The 21884-nt window shown below is 53.0% G+C and overlaps 1 protein-coding gene across 1 annotated transcript in view; it reads right to left on the minus strand.

The window, feature by feature from the left end:
- The window catches only part of ITPKB (inositol-trisphosphate 3-kinase B), an 86536-nt gene that overhangs the window by 12866 nt on the left and 51786 nt on the right, over positions 1–21884 (minus strand). Inside the window, exons 3-5 of the mRNA XM_068153589.1 lie at positions 6058–6157; positions 3911–4124; positions 442–646 (exon numbers count right to left, since the gene is read on the minus strand). Of these exons, the coding sequence (XP_068009690.1) occupies positions 442–646; positions 3911–4124; positions 6058–6157 (519 nt within the window). The remainder of the gene's footprint in view (positions 1–441; positions 647–3910; positions 4125–6057; positions 6158–21884) is intronic.

Consider the following 21884-nt stretch of genomic DNA (forward strand, 5'->3'; position numbering starts at 1 on the left):
AGCCAGGGATGCAAGCAGAGCCTCCTGACTGACTGCAGCTAAGCTCTCAGCTCCAGCCACAGGTCGGCACATGTTCAGGCTGGGCTCTGGATTAATGGCTCAGCCTAGCAGCACAGCAGTATCAAAAGCAAACAACTCCTTTGAGTCTTCGAGTTGGAGGACAGCACTTGGCACCTCACAGTCAGGGAAACCAACCAAGCAGCTGATTTAATGAGATTATGGCTAAAACTCTCCTCTTGCACTGATGCCCTGAGCTCAGCTGCTCTCTCAGAAGAGCAGCGCTGCCCCAGGCCGGGTGCCTGACAAGAGCGGTTTGGCCGCAGGACCCAGGGATGTCCTGATCTGACACGGCCTCGCCACTAGCCTGCTGTGTGCCTCTGGCTGTGTGAGTTTGGTTCAGCTCCCAGCAGCTGCTGTCCCTGCCCTGAGGAGCACACTCACCTTTATCCCCTCGATTCTGAAGCCCAGGGTGGCAGTGGAGCTGATGGTCTCCCTCCACTGCATGTAGCGGGGCTTGGTGACGGCCCTCAGCACGTTCTCCTCCTCGGTGGGGGCGTCAGGGTCCACCTCGATCATCTTCTGGTACATGTCCTTCCTCAGGCTCGGCTTCTTCCGGGCCTTGATCAGCTCCTCCTCCAAGTATGTCCTGCAAGGAGTGAGGAGGGCAACACACATTAGCAGGGCCAGAGTTGCTACATATCCACAGCAGCCCCTTGCCCAGAAATCAGGCACACCCAGGGGAGAAGACCCCCAGGACATAGGGCAGCAGAGGAAGGAGGGGAGCAAGCCTCACTGCGAGCTGATTGAGCCCGACTTAGTGAGCACCTCACCACTTTTCAACTCATCAAGTAACCACCACCAGTCTGGCAACAGAAGGGAGGTGATTTCTCACAGGGGCCCACAGTGTTGCTGCTGCTCTACTGGCAGGCTCCTGATGCCACCCCATGGTCCTGGGGGGCCATCCTCCAATGCTATGCTCAGCAAACAGGAACAGTGACTTAGTGGCTCTCACAAACTAAACATGGCTTTCAAGATGTGCCTAGGAAACTGCCCACATACCCTGGAACCCAACAGAGTTGAAGGCAAGAGGGAAGTTGCTGCATCCCAGCCCTCCCCATTAGCTGCTGCTTCCTCCTTCCCCTCTGCAGAGCTGGGCATGGCTAGTGGGAGGTGTAGAGCAGATTGGATTTGGGGGAAAGGAGGTGACAGAAAGAGCTGGGCCCCTGCCACTCCTGTGCCCTTTCTGTGTTTTCCCATCCCTCACCCTGTGAGGGCTGCTGAACCTCTGTTCTCACATGAGGCCACCTTGCTGAAAGCTTCCTGCACAGAGCAGAGCAGAGGAAGGGATGCAGCCTTGGCCAGGTGCTTGCCATAACCCCTAGGACCCCAGGGTGCAGGCCCTTGTAAAAAGTCCCTCCACAGTTTTCCTGTAGGCCCCCTTCAGGTACTGGAAGGCTGCTGTAAGGTCACCCTGGAGCCTTCTCTCCTCCAGGCTGAACAGCCCCAACTCTCACAGCCTGTCCCCACAGGGGAGGTGCTTCAGCCCTCTGATCACCTTCATTGCCCTTCTCTGGTCTCACTCCAGCAGTTCTATGTCCTTCTTGTGCTGGGAATCCCAGAAATGGAAGCAGGACTCCAGGTGGGGTCTCATGATGGCAGAGTAGAGAGTCACCTCACTCATCCCTTTTATGCAATGATGCTAATCCCTGGCACGTTAGCCCCCTGCCTGCTCTGCCTATCTTAGCCCCAAAAACCCTGCTGCACAAATCACCCAATCTGTGTGATGTGTGCAGGAGGCTTGCCCCCTCCCAGGGACAACTGACCACAAGAGCACCCCAGGCAGGTCTTCTTCTGGTGGCTGTCATCTCTGGATGCATGCTGGGTCCCATCTCCTTCCCACAGCAGCGTGGTTTGTGCCAGCTGGAGCCACATGGCTGCGCTGGGGCCCCTGGCTCTTCTCTCCACCCCTTTGGTGGAAAGTATTCCTCTCCTCTTCCCCGTTGACAGCCCAACACACCAGTTTGAGTTTCACACTGGGAATTCAGGAGAAGGAAAAAAACCCAAGAAGCTTCCTGCCTCCCACAGAAAGCATCAGCTTTTCCAGCTGCACAGGCATCTCCACCAGGGCCAGCAAGGGGCTCTCAACCTGCCCTACTGCCAGCCTGCAGCAGACCCAGCCTCAAGCGGCGATCCAAGGCTGCTCCCAAACTGGCAGCTGCCTGGGGTCACACCAGCCCTGCTCACATTTGCTCTGGGACACCCTCATCAGCCCACAGGCTGCTGCTGGCCAAGTGGCTGCAGCCTAGGATCTTGGCATTCCTGTAGCTGATTCTCTAGGAGGCCCTGGGTAATGTTGCTCATCTGTCAGGAAGCGCTGCAAGGACTTTGCATGAAAGGCACAAACTGCTTAGCACAGGGATTTTATCCCTCAGGGGTGTGTGGGAGCAAAGGGTGAGCAGAGGCAAAGCTTCTAGCTCACCAAAGCTGTGACTATCCCACCCCTCTGCCACCCTGGGTAGGATCTCCCAGGCCTTCTGCTCCCTGCCCCTTGGCTGTGTCCTGTGGCAGAGAGAGCAGGTCACCATCCTCCCAAAAAGCTGCTGCACCACTCTGGTGTACCTAAACCCAGAGTGCAGTCCCCTCCACTTGCTGCACCAAACCACTTTCCCAGCACTCTGGACAGGCAACAAGCAGAGAATGAGAGAGTCTGGTGTGTCCTTCCCAGGCTTCCCCATGGCTCTTTTCCTCACACTGTTAGCTTAGGTCCTCCTGAAGGCAGGTGAGCCTGGTGTTCTCACTTGTGTGTTTCAGAGTGTTTTATTCAGGAGATGCAATTTACCAAGGCCTGCAGTGACAGCACAAGGGCCAATGGCTTCAAACTCTGCTCTTCAGAAAGAGAAGAGCAAATTTCTACTGGATATTAAGAACAGGTTCTTGACTATGAGGGTGGTGGAGCACTGGAACAGGTTGCCCAGGGAGGTGGCTGAGGCCCCATCCCTGGAGATACTCAAAGTGAGACTCAACAGGGCTCTGGGCAGCCTGATCTAGTTGAGGATGTCCCTGCTGACTGCAGAGGGGGTTGGACTGGATGACCTTTGGAGGTCCCTTCCAACCCAGACCATTCTATGATTCTATGATTTGCTTTGAGACACTGCAACAGGCTGTCCATGGAGGTCATGGATCTCACCTCCCTGGGGATGTTCAAGACCAGGCCAGATTGGCCTTGTGCCATCTGGTGTAGTGCAAGGTGTCCCTGCCAATGCCAGGGGGGTTGAAACTAGATGATCTTCAAAGTTCCCTCTGACCCAAACCATTCTACCAATCTATGAATCTCATCCTAAAACCCAAATGACATCCCCCTCTACTCTGCCCTGGAGAGGCCACATCCAGAATATTGTGTCCAGTTCTGGGCCTCTCAGTTCAAGAAAGGCAGTGAGCTGCTTGAGAGAGTCCAGCACAGAGCCACCAGGATGAGTGAGGGAGTGGAACATCTTCTGTACAAGGAGAGACTAAGGGACCTGAGGCTCTTTAGCTTGGAGAGAAGGAGACTGAGAGGTGACCTCATTCATGTTTATAAACATGTAAAGGGAGAGTGCCCAGAGGCTGGAGCCAGGCTCTGCTCAGTGATGCCCAGTGACAAGACAAGGGGCAGAGGGTGGAAGCTGAGGCATAGGAAGTTCCATGGGAACAGGAGGAAGCATTATTGCCCTGTGAGGGTGACAGAACACTGGAACAGGCTGCCCAGGGGGGTTGTGGAGTCTCCCTCTCTGGAGATATTCAAAACCTGCCTGGATGCATTCCTGTGTAATCTGCTGTAGGTGACCCTGCTCTGGCAGGGGGGTTGGACTGGCTGATCCTTTGAGGTCCCTTCCAGCCCCTGAAATTCTGTGATTCTGTGAAAGACACTCACCTGACTCCCATTTTGCAGTCCATAACACAGGGGGAGTCAAACTCAGCCAGAAGATCTTCCATCTGGTTGTATCTCTCCCCATCCTTCACAACATCACCGTGGTAGGCAGGGACATAGGGCTTCAGGACATCGTTCATCAGGCGGTCCAGGCAGCGCTGCTCTGACTCACAGTGCTTCTTCAGGATCCTGCCGTTGGCCGCTGCCTTGAAACTACCTGAGGGTGACAAGGGACAGCATGGCACTTGCTCTGCATGGAGGACCATGCTGTGCTTTCCCAAAAACAAGAGCAGCCCAGCACCTTGGAAGCCAGCATCTTGGAAGCCCAGGGAGTTTGTTGATGGTCCCCCCTCGGAGGTGTTCAAGGCCAGGCTGGATGCGACCCTGAGCACTCTGGTCTAGTGGAAGGTGTCCCTGCCCCTGGCAAGGGGACTGGAACAAGATGATCTTTACAGAATCACAAGAATTGTCAGGGCTGGAAGGGACCTCAAGGATCATCTAGTTTCAACTCCCCTGCCATGGGCAGGGACACCTCACACTACAGCAGGTTGCTCACAGCCACATCCAGCCTGGCCTTCAAAACCCCCAGGGCTGAGGCTTCCACCACCTCCCTGGGCAACCTGTGCCAGTCTCTCACCACCCTCATGGGGAAGAACTTCTTTCTAATGTCTAATCTAAATCTCCCCTCCTCTAGCTTGGATGCATTCCTCTTAGTCCTATCTGACTACCTGACACTCTCAAAAGTCCCTCCCCAGCTTTCTTGTAGCCCTCTTCAGATACTGGAAGGCCACAATAAGGTCTCCTCAGAGCCTTCTCTTCTCCATATTGAACCACCCCACTCTTTAGGTCCCTTCCAATCCAAACCACTCTGTGAACCACCATCTGTACCTGCACTCAACAGAGTCATCACAGACTGACATTTACAGGCTTGGGCTACCAGATTCACATCTCTCACAAGTGTCAAAGCTTACAGCCATGTCACACCATAAACAACACAGAGACTACCTTGCAGCATTCAACTCATTTGCTTCACAGCCTCTGGGTGCTTCATGGTAAGTTCACCATGGTCATCTTTATCATAGAATCACAGAATGGATTGGGTTGGAAAGGACCTTAATAGCTCCAGTCTCCCTGCCATGGGGGTATGGACACCTTCCACTAGACCAGGATGCACAAAGCCTCATCCAAACTGGCTTTGAAGACCTCCAGAGAGGGGACATCCACAGCTCCCCTAGGCAGCCTGTTTCAGTGTCTCACCACAAGATGCTGGGCAGCATCACCTACTTAGCTGTGGATCAACAGCAGGGTGTGGGTCTCACCAGAAGGACTCTGCTTTCTGCTGCTTCAGAAGAAAAGCAGCAGTGATACCTGCTGGCCCTGCAAGGCTGAAAGCACACAGCACTGCACCTTCACACCACCCTCTGTAGCATTTGGGTAAGTCACTCTACTGGGCCAGAGATGTGGAAGCCAGGAGAAGGCTGAGAGGAGAACTCACTGCTCTCCATAGCTACCTGAAAGGAGGTTGTAGTGGAAAAAAGGAAAGGAAAGGAGGTTGGAAGGGACCTCCAAAGGTCATCTAATCCAACACCCCCTGCAGTCAGCAGGGACATCCTCAACTAGATCAGGTTGTCCATAGCCCTGTTGAGCCTCACCTTGAATATCTCCAGGGATGGGACCTCAACCACCTCCCTGGGCAACCTGTTCCAGTGTTCCACCACCCTCATGATAATGAACCTGTTCCTAACATCCAATCTAAATCTGCTCTTCTCCAGTGAGGCTGGTATTGGCCTCTTCTCCCAAGTACAGAATGATAGGAAAACAGCCTCAAGCTGCACCAGGCAGCTTTAGGTTGGATATTAGGAAGAATTTCTTTACTGAAAGGGGGGTGAGGCACTGGCACAGGGAGGCCAGGGAGGTGGTGGAGTCAGTGTCCCTGAAAGTGTTCAAAAAGACAAGTAGATGTGGCACTCTGGGACACAGTCATGGAGGTGCTGGGTAGAAGGTAGGACTTGATTTTTGAGGTCTTATCCAACCTAAATGACTCTGTGATTCTACAAGCTGAAATCCATGACACTTATACCACAGCCAGAAGCAGTGCTGGGCCAAACCCACCCATCAACCACTGCTCTGTCCCAGCCCATGCTCCATACCTGCGTGTCCTGCTAGCTGGATCCAAGGGTACTTCTTCTTGAAAGACATCACAAATGGGGACCAGTGCACCATGTTCTTGATCTTCCTCCATGACTTGCTCTGAGGGGGGAAAAAAAATCATGAAGGTGAATGCGATGCTTGAAGCCTTCCCTGTCAGTAAAGTCACTTCAGGCAGCACAAAGCTGTTTTGGACAGGGGAGGAGGCAGCAGAGCCAGCACAGGATGGAGGCAGAAAATCTGCTCTTTTCCCATTGCCCTGTGCCAAGCTGGAGCTGCTGGGCTCCAACTTCACATTCAAAAATCATGAGTAACTTGACTCAAGTGGATGGCATTACACTGTTGTTCCCCTTGGCTGCTCCTGCTGCTGAGGGCCCAGACAGCCTCATTACTTTGTCTCTGTTCCCTGCATCCTTGTCCTGTGGCCAAGAAGGTGAATGGCATCCTGGGGTGCATCAAAGCAGGTGAAGGGAGGTTCTCTTCCCTGCCTACTCTGTGCTGGTGAGGCCCTATCTGGAATACTCTGTCCAGTTCTGGGGTTCTCAATTCAAGAGGGACAGGGACTTGCTGGAGAGGGTACAGAAACTGGCTACAAAGATGCTGAGGGGAGTGGAACATCTCTCCTATGAGGAGAGACTGAGAATTTGGTCTGGAAAAGAGAAGACTGAGGGGGGATCTCATCAGTGCTTACAAACACTGACAGGCTGGGTGTCAGGAGGATGGGAGCAGGCTTTCTCCAGTGGTGCCTAGGGACAGAACAAGGAGTAAAGGGCACAAACTCAACATGGAAAGTTCCATCTAAACATGAGGAGGAACTTCTTTAATTGAAGGGTGACAGAGCACTGGAACAGGCTGCCCAGAGCAGTGGTGGAGCCTCCATCCCTGGAGGCATTCAAAACCTGCCTGGATGTGTTCCTGTGTGGCCTTCTCTAGGTGAAGCTGCCCTGGCAGAGGGGTTGGACTCATTGCTCTCCAGAGATCCCTTCCAACCCCCTACCACTCTGTGATTGTGTGATCCCTCTGTGGAAGCAGCAGGAAGATTAACCCATTCTTGGGTACCCATATTAGATCATGACATATGGAGCAGGGAAGGGAGCCCAGAACACAGGGTTCCCAGGAAAGGATCCTGGCCACAAAACTCAACTCCAGCTCCCAGGGTGAACAAGAGAGGCTCACAGCAGCATTCACAGGCTCAGTGCCTGGCTTTTGTTCCCCACTGAAAAGCAGCTGCTTTGTCCATTATGCTGGCAACCCCTGTGTGGCTGAGCTGCCTGCTTTGGCCCATCTGTGACTCTGCTGTACAGAACAATTCCCTGCTGAAAGGCTGTGCCTCTTGCCAGACAGCTTGCACAAAAGTCTTGATGTGATCGCTAGGAGGGCTGCGGTGGACATACCAAAGCCTCCTTTGAAGGCTCTTTCCTGCAGGATTGTTCTGGGGAACAAGCCACCAGTAGGAAGCAAGGGGACAGCCTCTTAGCCCCAGACAGCAACGGTGCAGACAGACCAGGGGAACAATAGGTGCCGGTGACAACGGGGAAATGGCTTCTTGCAGGAGCAGCCTAGCCCTGCCTGCTCCAAGCTACTGGGTTCAGCCGGAAGCCCACAGATAAATTATCCTCATTTGCTCCGCTCTGAAGGCATGGGAGGGAGCCTTCCAGAAAGCCCAAGTAATCTCTTCCTCGTGTTTGGAGAGCTGTCCCATGTTCCAGCAACGCTTTGCAGACTGGCAGGGAAGAGCCAGCAGCCCCAGCTCGCAGTTTGGATGCTTGTCGGGGGTGAACTCACGGCGCAGGAATCCACGCTGGGAACTGCTGACATGTTTCAACGGTGAGGAGGAAGCCAGACAACGATGTTAGTGTCTAAAGCCATGGGGTTACCCCTGTGCCCCGCCAGGCAGCAGGCACACGTTGCATGGAGATGCAGGGGCTGCCCCTGCAGCAGGGACCAGGACGGGGGGAAGGTCCTTCCTGACCTCCCAGCCCTGCAGAAGCAGGGTGGCCCTGCCCTGGATGACTGCCTGCGGCTGGGAGCGTCCTGGCGCGCCTTGGCAGCGGTACAGCAGCAGCACAGGAGTCTGGCAAGCAGCTGCCCAGGCACAGGGTGACACCGGGCATCCCCTTTGCCCAGGCTTCTCTGGGCCGTGGGTTTGCTCTGCCGCCTGCCTTGCTTGCTTTGGCAGGCAGGTCGGGCAGTTCCCTACCTGACATGAGGACGAATGTTTTTGTTTCCAAACAGAGTGCCAGAACTTGTGTGCTTTAGCTGTTCTTTGTTCTCCTTTTGGCAGGGCAGGAGGGAAGCGCGGGGGGGTGTCCCCTCCTTTTGTTTTTAAAATAGCAACATCAAGCCCCGGCTGATGTCATGAAATAAAAGGGGGAAGAAAATGTCTCCGAGGGAGTTTGGACTGCAGATGAGTGTGACCCATCTCCTCTAAAACAAGGAGCAGGAGTCCTCCTCCCCCCCACTTACGGCACGGCATCGTAAGTCACTCAGTCCCAGGAAGCAGGCCAAGGCAACGTGCCTTCCCAAGCCAAGGTGCCTTCCCAAGCCAAGATTTTGTTTTTCAGTGGTTAAGGCTTTAGAGCTAGAACCTTGAGGTACTTCAAAGCACAGGCAGAAGGAAGGCAAGTGGCTCCTGAAGCACAACAAACCACACTGACTTCTCCCTGCCGGGGCTTTCCCAGGAGCCATGCACGCCGCTTTGGCACTTCTCCCAGAGCAGGTTCAGAGAATCACAGAATGGTCTGGGTTGGAAGGGAGCTTAAAGATCATCTGCTTCCAGATGGACACCTTCCACTAGACCAGGTTGCTCAAGGCCCTGTCCAGCCCTTCTTTGAACATCTTCACAGAGGGGCCAACCACAACCTCCCTGACCAACCTGTCCCAATGTCTCACCACCCCCAGCGTAAGAGTTCTGAGTCCCCTGGAGACACAAAATGCCCTGGAATGGGTTGTGCAGGGAAGTGGTTGGGGCCCCGTCCCTGGAGGTGTTTAAGCCCAGGCTGGATGAGGCTCTGGCCAGGCTGATCTAGTGTGGGGTGTCCCTGCCCATGGCAGGGGGCTTGGAACTAGATGATCCTTGTGGTCCCTTCCAACCCTGACTGATACTATGATACAAAACCCCACGATCACCTTTCTGCTGAGCTGAACAAGACAGAAAGCTGCTCACTGAGCACACCTGCACAAGGAGCAGGTAGCATGGCCCTATCCCTTTACTCTGGAGTGAAACATTTTCAGTCAGACACCACCACTCAGCTTCAGGCACAGCTTTGGCCAGGCTATTACACCCCAAGTTAGAAGGACACATTTAAGGACTTACTGCTCCCTGCAACTACCTGAACAAAGGTTGTAGCAAGGTGGGGGTTGGTTTGTTCTCCCAAGTAGCAAGCAGTAGGAGAAGAGGAAAATGGCCTCGAGGTGTGCCAGGAGAGGTTTAGGTTGGATATTAGGAAAATTATCTCCACAGCAAGGGTTGTAAAGCACTGGAACAGGCTGCTCAGGAAAGTGGTTGAGTCATCATCCCTGGAGATATTTAGAAGATGTACAGATATGGTGCTGAGGGATGTGGTTTGTTGGTGACCTGGCAGTGCTGGGTTAATGGTTGGGCTTGGTGATCTTAAAGGTCTCATCCAAACAAAATGATTCTATAACTTGAGGAGGTTCTGTCCGTCTCAAGTCACTTCCAGCTTGCTGGCAATAGACTCTAAGGCAAGTTGTCACCACCACGAGGCTCAGCAGCAAGTCTGCTTCATGCAGCCCTGTTCCCCACAGCTTCACAGAGGCTTGCAGGAGAGAGGAGCTCCTGCTGCAATTCCTTCCAGAGCCTGAGCTCCCTCCCAGTGTTATGAGGGAAAGTTTGCTTCATCCAAAGGAAGCTCTGCCATGCCCTCAGCTCACAGCATGTCAGTGCCCAGCATGCCCAACCCACTTTGCAGAGCAGGCTGCCAGCTCCAATTATTTCTTTGATGTAGGTATCCATACAAAACATTCAGTTGTAAACCAGGAGTTGCACAACTTCATCTGTCCACCCTTTGGGGTAGTCAACCCACTACAGAAGAGAGAGAGAAGCTGCACCATGCAGGAGCAGTGCTGCCCAGTGCCCTCAGTCATCCTGCCACCACCTTGGCCTGAAGATAATGGAATTCTCCCCAGGGAAGGAGCTGCTCCCAAAGGTCATCCTTTTTCCTTTCCCTACAGCTTCAGGAGAGATGTTATGTCTCTGTGAGCCATTGGCAGGATCCTTCACAGCCACTGGAGATGGCTGAGAGCTTCCAGAAAGAGGTCTGCCTTTACTCTGGCATGCTTTCAGACACCTCAAAGCTGACAGCCTGGGCTCCCAGCTGTGCCAGCCCCAGTCTCAGGCTTCTGCAGCTGGCCATGGAAAATTAGAGCCACGAGGTTCACACCACTCCAATTTGACTCCACAGCCACGTGCAGGAAACAGCCTCTCTGTGCTCAGTGGGTTGCTGCCTCCTGCCTTGCCCAGCACTACTAAGACACAAAGGGAGTGTTAAAGCTATTTACAGGAGAGAAGTCTTTAACCCAGGGCATTGCCTCCAGGATCTTCTGCAACTTTTGGGTTGTACTCCAAGGAGTTGGCCTCAAGTTGGGAGATTCAGGTTGGAAATTAGGATCAACTTCTTCCCAGGAAGGGTTCTCAGGCATTGGAACAGGCTGCCCAGGGAGGTGATGGAGTCACCATCCCTGGAGGTATTTTAAAAGACACATGGCTGTGGTGCTAAGGGACATGGTGTAGTGGTAGTGGCTTAGCAGTAGTGGTGGGGTTGTGAGCTCTAGGGGAGCTGTTGGGCTGGATGACCTCCAAAGTCTCTTCCAGCCTTACCAGTTCTGTGATTCTATGGGTTATTCACACACAGGCCCAGAAGCATGGGTGTGCATGCAGGGAGGAGTTACCTGCATAACATCACACTTAGGAACACAGTTTAGTGGGTATGGTGGTGCTGGGTTGCCCCTTGGACTCGAGGAGCTCAGCAGTCTCTTCCAACCTTTATGATTCTAGAACTCCCCAGGCTCAGGCTAAAGGATTTTTCACCCCACTGGAAAGAACAGCTCTGCAGGTGGTGTTTCCAAGGGATGCTTGGTGAAGAGCAGATGTGTGCTCTCCTCTTTTGCCTGCAAGGAAGTGAGCGCCCAGGCTGTGATGCTGGGAGCTGAGCGTGCTTCCAACTCTTTTGCATGATCAAAGCCTGCACCTGCTGGCAGGAGCCTGGCACCCTGCTCTGCCCCAAATCCAGCTCAGAGGTTGCTTTTCCTCCCAGGAAACTCAGGAGGCCCTGATGACAAGTTACAGCCCTTCACACAAAGGAACTCTTCCCTGCAGTATAAGCAGGGAATGTGCATAAGGTGTCTGATGCAATTCAACACTTGTCATTTAAAGCCTGTTTCAGTATCAGCAATGTTGGCTAATTAGCTCTCCTAGCAGCAAACCATTTTGTGGCTTCAGAAATATCTTCAGTGAGGAGTGGCACCTCCTTACTTAATTTTCTGGCACATGGAAATGAATCATAGAGTGGTTTGAGCTGGAAGAGACCTTAAAGATCATCGAGTTCCAACCCTCCTGCCATGGGAGAGCAGAGACACCTCCCACTAGCCCAGGTTGCTCAAGGCCTCATCCAACCTGGGCTTGAACACTTCCAGAGAGGGGGCATCCACAGCCTCCCTGGGGGCAACCTGTTCCAGTGTCCACCACCCTCACTGGAAAGGATTTCTTCCTAATACCCAGGCAAATCTCCCCTCTTCCAGCTTAAAGCCACTTCCCCTCATCCCATCACTACAAGCCCTTGTACAAAGTCCCTCCCCAGCGTTCTTGTAGGCTCCTTTCAGGCAGTGGAAGGCTGCTCTAAGGTCTCCCTCGAGCCTCCTCTTCCCCAGGCTGAAGAGCCCCAACTCTTGCATCTTGTCCCCATAGGCGAGGTGCTGCAGCCCTCTGAAATGAAGCTGAGCAACTGTCAGAACCAGCTCTTAAAAGGAAGTATTGAAGGTTTCTGCAGCACTCTGCTCCTGCCTCTGCCTTCTTCCAGCTTTCACTCACTGTGAAGCATGGTGCCCCAAGCCATGGGTGGAACACTGGCCAGAAAACTGAAGTCCTCCCAGTCAGCACCCATAATTGGTCAGTGGGAGAGGAGTGCTGGGAAAACACTTTTATCTGCTCAATGTTTAACTTTACTTATCTGGAGCTTAAAGCAAACTCTACACTTTCCCCCATCAGTCAATAGAGCTTCATATGGAAAGAACAACAGAGGAGAATTTAGTGCCCAGTGCCAGCACAGAAGGTCAGAGGATATATTGTGTTTAATTAGATTAAACACAAGTGACTGATGAGCTCAGTGCTTGTTGTACATTTCCCCTATGGCTTATGGCATCCCCCTAATGTCTGCTGGAAGGAGATGTGCCTTTCTGGGACTGCCTGCTGCCTCCCTTTCCCAGCACCAGTGCTGGTGGAATCTCACTGGTGGTCCTCCCTGTGCACCAAGCCAGCAGGGTGCTCTTCCCTTTCCATGCATTCAGGCAGCTGCAAGTGATTTATTTGCTGAAATGATGGGTTTACAAACCCTATGGCTTTATGGGACCAAGTGTTCCTGCAAATAGTGGGAGGTGGACCTGTGTTTCAGTGCTTTTTATTAACTAGAGCGTGCAGCATGGAGGGCAAGATGATGTAGCTGGGGCAGGGGATGGGCAAGAGCGGGACCAGTGCTAAACTAATGCTTTTCCCAGTTCTGAAAAGAGCTTCAGCCCCTTGAGAAGAGAAGAGAAGAGAAGAGAAGAGAAGAGAAGAGAAGAGAAGAGAAGAGAAGAGAAGAGAAGAGAAGAGAAGAGAAGAGAAGAGAAGAGAAGAGAAGAGAAGAGAAGAGAAGAGAAGAGAAGAGAAGAGAAGAGAAGAGAAGAGAAGAGAAGAGAAGAGAAGAGAAGAGAAGAATAGACCAGGTTGGAAGAGACCTTCAAGATCATCGTGTCCAACCCATCAACCAATCCAACCCACCCAAACAGCTAACCCATGGCACCAAGCACCCCATCAAGTCTCCTCCTGAACACCTCCAGTGATGGTGACTCCACCACCTCCCCGGACAGCCCATTCCAACAGGCAATCACTCTCTCTGTGTAGAACTTCTTCCTAACCTCCAACCTAAACCTCCCCTTTCTCCCAGGATGCTCTTGAACCAGCCTAGGATCAGAAAGATGGAGGAAAGTTGCAAGCAGACAGTAGTGTCACCAATGCCCACCACCTGCCCTGGTTTCAGTGAAGCTGCTGCAGCCCAGGGGATTTCATGGCATTCCTTCACTCTGGTAAAGCCCTGCCTGTGTGGCATGCTGACACCCAACCACCCTCGGTGCTCATTGCAGGACTGAAAGCCCTGCATGGCCAGAGGGCCCAACTGGCACATCCCCAGCTGCCCAAGTGCAGCAGCTCAGGAGAGGCACCCTGCCAGTCTTGTCCCACACCCAGCACCCTTGCTCGCTTCTCGGGCGCTGGGATGACTCCCCACACCCCTCCCCATGGGAGGAGGGTGCAGCAGGCCCCCTCCACTCTCTGCTTTCACTTCCAGCTCTTTCAAAAGAAGTGCCCAGAGAGGCTGTGGTGTACACACTTCTGTGGAGACTTTCAAGACCCACCTGGATGTATTCCTGTGTGACCTGCCCTAGGTGATCCTGCTTGGCAGGGGGGTTGGGTTTGATCATAGTATCACAGTATCATTCAGGGTTGGAAGGGACCACAAGGATCATCCAGTTCCAACCCCCCTGCCATGGGCAGGGACACCCCACACTAGATCAGCCTGGCCAGAGCCTCAGCCAGCCTGGGCTTAAACACCTCCAGGGACAGGGCCCCAACCACCTCCCTGGACAACCCATTCCAGGGCTTCACCACTCTCATGGGGAAGAACTTCCTCCTCACCTCCAGCCTGAATCTCCCCACCTCCAGCTTCATTCCATTCCCCCTAGTCCTATCACTACCTGAGACCCTGAGCAGTCCCTCCCCAGCCTTCTTGTAGCCCCCTTCAGATACTGGAAGGCCACAATGAGGTCAACTCAGAGCCTTCTCTTCTCCAGACTGAACAGCCCTAACTCCTTCAGTCTGTCCTCACAGGAGAGGTGCTCCAGCCCTCTGCTCATCCTCGTGGCCCTTCTCTGGACACCTTCCAGCACCTCCACATCCCTCTTGTAATAGGGGCTCCAGAACTGGAGGCAGTACTCCAGGTGGGGTCTCACCAGAGCTGAGCAGAGGGGGAGGATCACCTCCCTCGACCTGCTGGCCACACTTCTGATGCAGCCCAGGCTCTGATTGGCTTTGCGGGCTGCAAGTGCACACTGAGAGCTCCTGGTGAGCTTTTTGTCCACCAGCACCCACAATGGATGCTCCTTCCAACCTCTACCATTCAGTGATTTGGTGATTCTGAGATTCTAGGTGCAGCAGTGGTGCTGCAATGCCAGGGGTCCCCAGGGGAAGGGACTTTCAGCACGGCCCAGAAGGAATCCAGGACATTTCACTCACAAGTAGGAGGCTCAGCAAGTTGCTCCTTGCATTTAGAGCTTAAAAACCAACGTGGTGAGCAGCTGAGAAGGGCAGACTTTGTGCCAGAGAGCCCTCTTCTTTAAGAACTAAATAACTGGAGGAATGGGGGGGTTGGTGGTGTTTGCCCACAGAGTTCACTCTGTGTCAGCTTGCTCCACAGCCATGCACATGCAGCCAAGGAAAAAGAGGCCACTCAGTTTTCCATGTTTAAAAGAATGAATGTGTTTTCTTTTGGTCTTTAAGGAGTAGTTAAGGTTTCCCTAGTGATGATTGTTTCCCTCACTGGGAAAAACCTTGGCACTCCAGCCCCAAGCAGGGAGGCCAGCTTTGTTCATTGTGCTGGGCACAGAAGGCAGCAGGGCACAGCTGACAGGTACCGTGGGATGCTTCCCCTGGCATGTTCTGGCCTGTGGATGACCAAAGTGCAGCATCCTGGCCAAGAACCCTCCCATTACATGCTCCAGAGTGCAACCACTAATGCAGAGCAGAGCTGGGGCTATGCTCTTCTCAGCTTTGCCAACTCTTGGCCCCTTCATTGAATCACAGAATCACAGGATGGTTTGCATTGGAAGAGAGCTTAAAGATCATCTAGTTCTACCCCCCCCTGCCATGGGCAGGGACACCTTCCACCAGGCCTCATCCAACCTTCCAGCCTGGCCTTGAACACTTCCAGGCTGGGGGAAGGCTCCCCAGAGCCTTCTCTTCTTCAGGCTGAACAGCCCCAACTCTCATAGCTTGTTGCCCCCAGTAGGGGAGGTGCTCCAGCCCTCTGATCATCTTCATGGCCCTTCTCTGGACCCACTCCAGCAATTCAATGTCCTTCCTGTGTTGGGGACCCCAGAACTGGACACAGTACTTTAGGTGTGGTCTCCTGAGAGCAGAGTAGAGAGGGGGAGAATCATCTCCCACATGCTGGTGACACTTCTGTGAGGCATTTCTTCCTGCTGGAGGGCCTTGACTTCAGTAAAGCTGAGCACCTCCCTATGCAGATCAGCCATAAGTAACTTTCCTGTAAAGCTGGCTGAATCAACTGCCAGCATTAGACACCTTCAGCCTGCTTTCCTGAGTGGGAACAGATCCAGCTCCCTGGAAATGTATTTGTTACTCATTAGGTACATACAAATAAGGTTTGTTAAGCAATTTTCAGCTTGGAGAAGGTCAGTGAATAATGCAGAAACAGCTTGATCACTTTTGGTGAGCTGCTGCTTAGGCTGTAGAGTGCTGCTTCCTCAGCTTTCAGAAGGCAGCAGACTAGAGAAATCCTGGCTGGAGCCAAAAGTGCAACTCAGTGAACTGGTTTGTGAGACTAGCAGCACACTGGTGCACAGAGCTGCAGGCAGCTAGGGAAGACATCCAGCTCAGAAATGTGCTGTGCTGTCCAAAGATCTGACCCTCTATCAGGGAACTTGTCATCAGCTTTGATGGAAACTGCTCTGTTTCCATCTGGAGACTTGCAGTTGCTGCCTTTCCCAGTCCCAGAGCATTCACCTCCCTCTTTCTGGTTCAAAATGTCATTGCTGCTCACAGGCTCCTCCAGCATGCACAGCACAGACTGCACACCGGGGAAGGATCTTCCCTCAGCCTTCCCAGCACTGCCAACGCAAATCCCAAACTGCTCCTAGCTCACAGATGCTCTCTGACACCAAAAGACATGCTCTTCTCAACACTAAGCAACTTCATCAGTCTCCAGCCACTTGAACTCCAGCTCAGAAGTCTAAGGCCAGAGCTGCAGTTTAGGGTACAGAAAAGATTCAGCTGCTAGAAGTTAGGGGACACCTATAAGGTCTCCAGGGAGATGCTATAGCAGCCTTCCCGTACCTGAAGGGGGCCTACAAGAAAGCTGGGGAGGGGCTTTTTACAAGGGGTTGTAGTGATAGGATGAAGAGGAATGGCTTCCAGCTAGAAGAGGAGAGATTTAGACTGGAGATTAGGAAGAAATCCTTTCCAGTGAGGACACTGTGGAACAGATTGCCCAGGGAAGTTGTGGCTGTCCCCTCACTGAAGTTTTCAAGGCCAGGTTGGACAGAAGCCTTTAGCAGCCTAGTCTACTGGAAAGGATCCCTGCTCATGGTGTGTGTGTGGGGTGGAACCAGATCTTTAACATCCCTTCCAACAGAAACCATTCTCTGATTCTGTGAAGTCACAAGAGTGCCCTGGTGAGCAGTGGGTTGGCAGGACACAGCCTTCTGGCAAGAAGCAACCTTTGCACAACAGCTGTGCTTTCACATGATGGCAAGGTGGAAGGGGAGCTGGAGGCATTGCCAAGTCCTCCTCTGGGATGGTCCAGATCCCTTGGGTCTTTTGGGAACAGGAGTGCCTGGGCCAGGACATGTGGGGAAGCAACACACGTGCTCAGAGCAGCAGGAATCATAGAATCATAGAGGTTGGAAGGAAACTCTGGAGATCATCAAGTCCAACCCCACTGCCAAGGCAGATGTGAAAGTCCCAGTTACTCCCAGTCTGGCTTATTCAGTCTGGCACAGCTTCTCACAGGACATGGGCTGCCCAACATCCTCTTCTAAAATGTGAAGCAAGTTTTCATGGATTTAAACCAGGACACTACATTTACAGTCTGCTTAGAGGCATTTTGAGCCAGAGACACCAAACACATAAGAAAAAAAGCAGCTTCTAATAGGCCTTTCTTTTTCTCAGTCATTTCTTTCTGTCTGCTTCAGGAGACAACACAGAGACCTTGGGACTGGAGTGATTTGCTCTCTGACATGGCCCATGATGTGAGCTGAAATGCCCACAGCTCATACCCCCAAGGAAGGAGGGTGCAGATGGATTTCCTTCCACCTGAAGGCCCACAGCAGGGTGATGTTTCATCACTCATCTTGTTCAGCCTGACTTATTACCAGGCAGGGTGGCCACAGACCAGGCAGCACAGCCCCTCACTTCCAGAGCTGTTGTAGCCATGTGAAGCAGTGTTAGCACAGGAGGATTGATATGGAGGCTGTAAATCACAGAATGGTAGGGGTTGGAAGGGACCTCTGAATATCAAGTCCAATGCCCCTTCCAGAGGAGGATCACCTAAAGCAGATCACACAGAAACATACCCAGGTGGGCCTTGAAAGTCTCCAGGGACACATCTCTGGGCAGCCTGTTCCAACCCTCTGCCACCCTCAAAGCAAAGAAGTTCCTCCTCATGTTTAAATGGAACTTCCTGTGTTCATGCACATTACCTCTTGTCCTGTCACTGGGGAGCACTGAGAAGAGGGCAATGCCCACAAGCAAGGTTCTGCAAAAGCAATACCAAGCTAATGTTTGTGGGGCCAGCTGCCAAAGCTGGGTGAGAAAGACCTGGCTTTTAGAGTGGAGTTTTGGTGTTGCTGAAGCACCCAGCAGCTCCTCTTGGACACTGAAGACATTTCCAGCGCTGTCCCCTGGCTCTGCAGTTCTGCTCTGCTCCTGGAGTTAGCTTGCTGCTCTTCTGCTACTTGACCATAACTGAACTCCACTCTGTGGAACAGGTGAGTGAGGAATGCATCTCCCTTCCATGAGCCAGCCAAACGTTCAGATGCATTTTAAGCACCTTTGACTGGAGTGGGAAGGGAGAGATGGAAGGGAAGTCAAAAAGGGCCAGGCTATGGCTGTGGTAATTTGTTTAGAAGAGAAAACTTCTCAAATTAGTCATAAGCCCTGAACATGCCCATGTTTACTGGGTACAAGAAGTGTAAAAAGCTGGTTTAGAAGAGCAGTTACAAGTTTCATAAACATGACTAAACTCCAAAGCCAAATGTTCAACAGGCATGACCTTTTAATTCCCCTGTAAATCAGTTTAGCACTTTCATTTGTGTTTGGAGTCCCTCGTGTTTGGATAGCACTCTGATGATTTAAAGTACTCTTTAGAGTTTTATTGTCTCTCCTGCTTTGGAGCTGGGACCACAAATCCTCTGCTAAGTGGCTGGAGGAGTTTCTGCTTGCACAGGAGCTGCTGGGAGCACCGACCGGGCTGCCTGAGACGTGGCTCTTCGGCACTTGCAGCACCCTGCCATGGGATGGGTCTCCTTTCCTAGGCAGCTCCCAAATACAACCTGCAGCCAGAAGAAACTCCTCCAGGAGTGGAAGGACCAATTGATACTCCTTGGTTTCAGATCCTTATATAAGCATAGAATGGATTCAGCTGGAAAAGACCTTTAAGATCATCAAGTCAAATCGTTGCCTAACTCTTCAAAGCCTGATGCTAAACCATGTCCCTTGGCACCACATCTCTGAAACACATCCAAGGATTCAACCACCTTCTTGGGCAGCATATTGCAGCACCTGAGAACCCTTTCAGTGAAGAAGCTTCTTCTAATATCCAACCTAAACCTCCCCTGGTGCAACTTGTCTTCTTGTCCCATCACTTTTTACTGGGAGAAGAGATCGACCCCAACCTGGCTCCAGCCTCCTTTCAGGGAGTCATAGAGACCAAAGAGGTCTCCCCTCAGCCTCCTCTTCTCCAGACCCCAGTTACCTCAGCCATTCCTTACCAGACTTCTCCTCCAGACCCTCCACCAGCTCCATTACCCTTTTCTGTACCTGCTCCAGCACCTCAATGTCTTTCAAAACCAAGCCCAGTACTCAAGGGGCAGCCTCAGGGTGCTGAGTGCAGGGGGACAACCACTTTCTTGGTCCTGCTGGCCACACTGTTGCTGATCCAGGCCAGGATGCTGGTGGCCTTCTTGACCACCTGGGCACATGCTGGCTCACAGTCAGCCAGCTGTTGATCAACACCCCCAAAAGAAGCAACACATTAGAAAGGTCTGCAAGCAGACAGGGTGCTGCAGCACGTGGTGGGGCAGCACACACCTCCTGTGCTGTGCAGCATCCTCCCCAGAGCTGCACGCCTGCCACATACGCACCACGCAGTGCCCAAGGCATCTCCCTGGGAGATTCTACACAGTGGCCAAGAGGCCTCTCTTGAGTGGGTGGCCTGGCTCCACATCCCACAGTCTCCACTCTTAAAGCAGCCCCAACCTGAAGTGCAATTGAAAATAAGTGGTCTAGAATTGGAGGCAAAGCTAGGCTAGGCTTGCTACAGGCACAGTGCACACACAAACCAGTCCCTCCTTGTGCTACAAAGATGCACAGGCACAGGCAATGCAGGTCAGCTGCTACAGCTCTCAGCATCCCTTACTCCTGGGACTTGTAGGTACACATGGAGCTTCTCTCCACTAGAATGAGACAGTTCATTTGCCATGTTCTGCTTCCAAACCCACCTCACAGTCACCCCAGAGACTTCACCCTCCGTCAGTTTTCCAGCTGCACTGCCCCACATGGGTATGGGAAGCACAAATGCTGCACTTCAGGAGAAGCTGCTCCATAAGGACTCCTTCACTGGGCACACACCAACCATAGGCTGCAACACAGCCAGAGGCCAAGCTAATCACAGGGTTCCAAACACCTCCAAACATAAAGCACCCTCAGATGCTCAGCTGCTCATTCTCGATTCCCCAACACAGCAGCAGCAGGCTGTCAAAGGAGCCTATCCCCATCAACTTGGGGCTAAAAATGACCCTGTTCCCTGCTCAGGGGAATCCAGACCCTGCTGTACCCATTCTCCTTCAGACAGGGTGCTTGTCACCACCACACCCAGGAGTGTGCTCACCCAGCCTGGGGAGGAAAGGGGGTGGCACAAGCTCAGTAAGCAAGAACGCCGGTTGTGTGCAGCCACCGCGCTGGGCCAGTACATGTGACCTGGGAGAACAGGACAGAGGGAGGAAAGAGAGAGGACAGTGGCAGAGCACTGGAACAGGCTGCCCAGAGAGGTGGTGGAGGCTCCATTTCTGGAGACTTTCAAGGCCCACCTGGATGTGTTCTTGTGTGATCTGCTTTAGGAGATCCTCCTCTCACAGGGTGGGGAGGTTGAACTCGATCATCTTCAGAGGTTCCTTCCAACCCCTACCATTCTGTGACTCTGAACTGATGTTAAGAGCACATTTTAGGCACCTCCCAGCCCACTGCAGCAGAAGGTCTGGCAGTGAGCAGACCTCCCCACAGCAGCACCAGCAGTCCCCAGCTTCATTTTCAGAGGTAAAGCCCAACGTACACCCCTTCCTTAGCCATTTTAGTTATGAGTCATTGAGAAAGGCCAGCCTCAGCAACACAGCTCCCCTTCCTCAGGGCTGAGTACATACCTCTGCTGCCAAAGCCAAGGTCCTGCCACGCCTGCCTGCTGCGAGAGCATCCGAGGAGCGCGGCGGTGCCGGCCGGGCAGCCCCACACCGCAGGAAGGCCACAGGGGCAGTCAGGGAAGAAGCCGGCAGGGTGCTGGGCAAAGAGGTTTCTTGCTAGCAGCGAGCCATGATGCTTTCCTAGGCTGCTTCTCTGAACCTTGCACACAGAGCCCTGCTGCACCCTGGCACACCCCTGAGCCCTTAGGGAAAGGGACGGGATCCTCAGAGAGGGTTACCCAACCCTATATCCTGGTGCAGCACGCGGGGTTGGATTTTCCAGCCCAACCGTGCACTGACACGCAGGGGTGGGGCGGGGGAAGAGGGAGGGTGGGGTGGGGAAGGTATTTCAGCTGTTAACTCCTAAGAAATTGAGGAGAAAACCATGCTGCTCCTGTAAAAGTGGCCCTGAGCTCCCATGAGCAACGCCAGCTGGGCAGATGCTGGGGGTCTGGTTGGAAGAGGAAGGCCGAAGCCAGGAAAGACATTTGCTGCTTCGGTGCATGATTACCACCTTCCCCGGGGTGCTGGAGAGGAAGAGGTTTCTCTAACCCAAAAGGGAAATGCTTGACTGGAACAGGAAAATGGAACTTTCTTTTGAGCACTAATAATGGAAAGTCAGCTATGTGGTGGCCGTGGCTTGAATCCTTGGGTGTGCGGTGGGGAGAGGATGCTCGGGGAGAAACGCCCTGGGCCCACACTCTCAGCTCACATGGGAACCCAGGGAACCCCAGGGGGCTGATGCTGGCACAGGCACAAGGGTGAAGACACTGGAAGTTTTGGCAAGGATCTGCTCAGCCAGGGCAGTGGCAGCATCACCAAGCACCCTAAGGCACCCCCAAAAGCCTGGCATCCCCCTCCTTGGGTGCGGCAAGAGAAGATCAGAGTACCACAGCGATGCTGGCAACGCACCAGAGCTATACAGCATCACCCTAGGGTGACCCAGGCTCATCAGTTATAAAGAGAGATTCAGTTGCTTCTATTAGGAACAGGCTGCCCAGGGAGGCTGTGTATGCCCCCTCCCTAGAGGTGTTCAAAGGCTAGGCCTTGAGCAACCTGATCTAATGGAAGGTATCCTGGTTGGAAGGGAATGATCTTTAAGGTCCCTTCCAACCCAAACCATTCTATGATTGTATTTAAGTGATTT

The sequence above is a fragment of the Melanerpes formicivorus genome, unplaced genomic scaffold (genome assembly GCF_026170545.1).
Source record: "Melanerpes formicivorus ecotype bairdi unplaced genomic scaffold, bMelFor1.0.p_v2 SCAF_26, whole genome shotgun sequence".
In the NCBI taxonomy this organism is placed as follows: domain Eukaryota; kingdom Metazoa; phylum Chordata; class Aves; order Piciformes; family Picidae; genus Melanerpes; species Melanerpes formicivorus.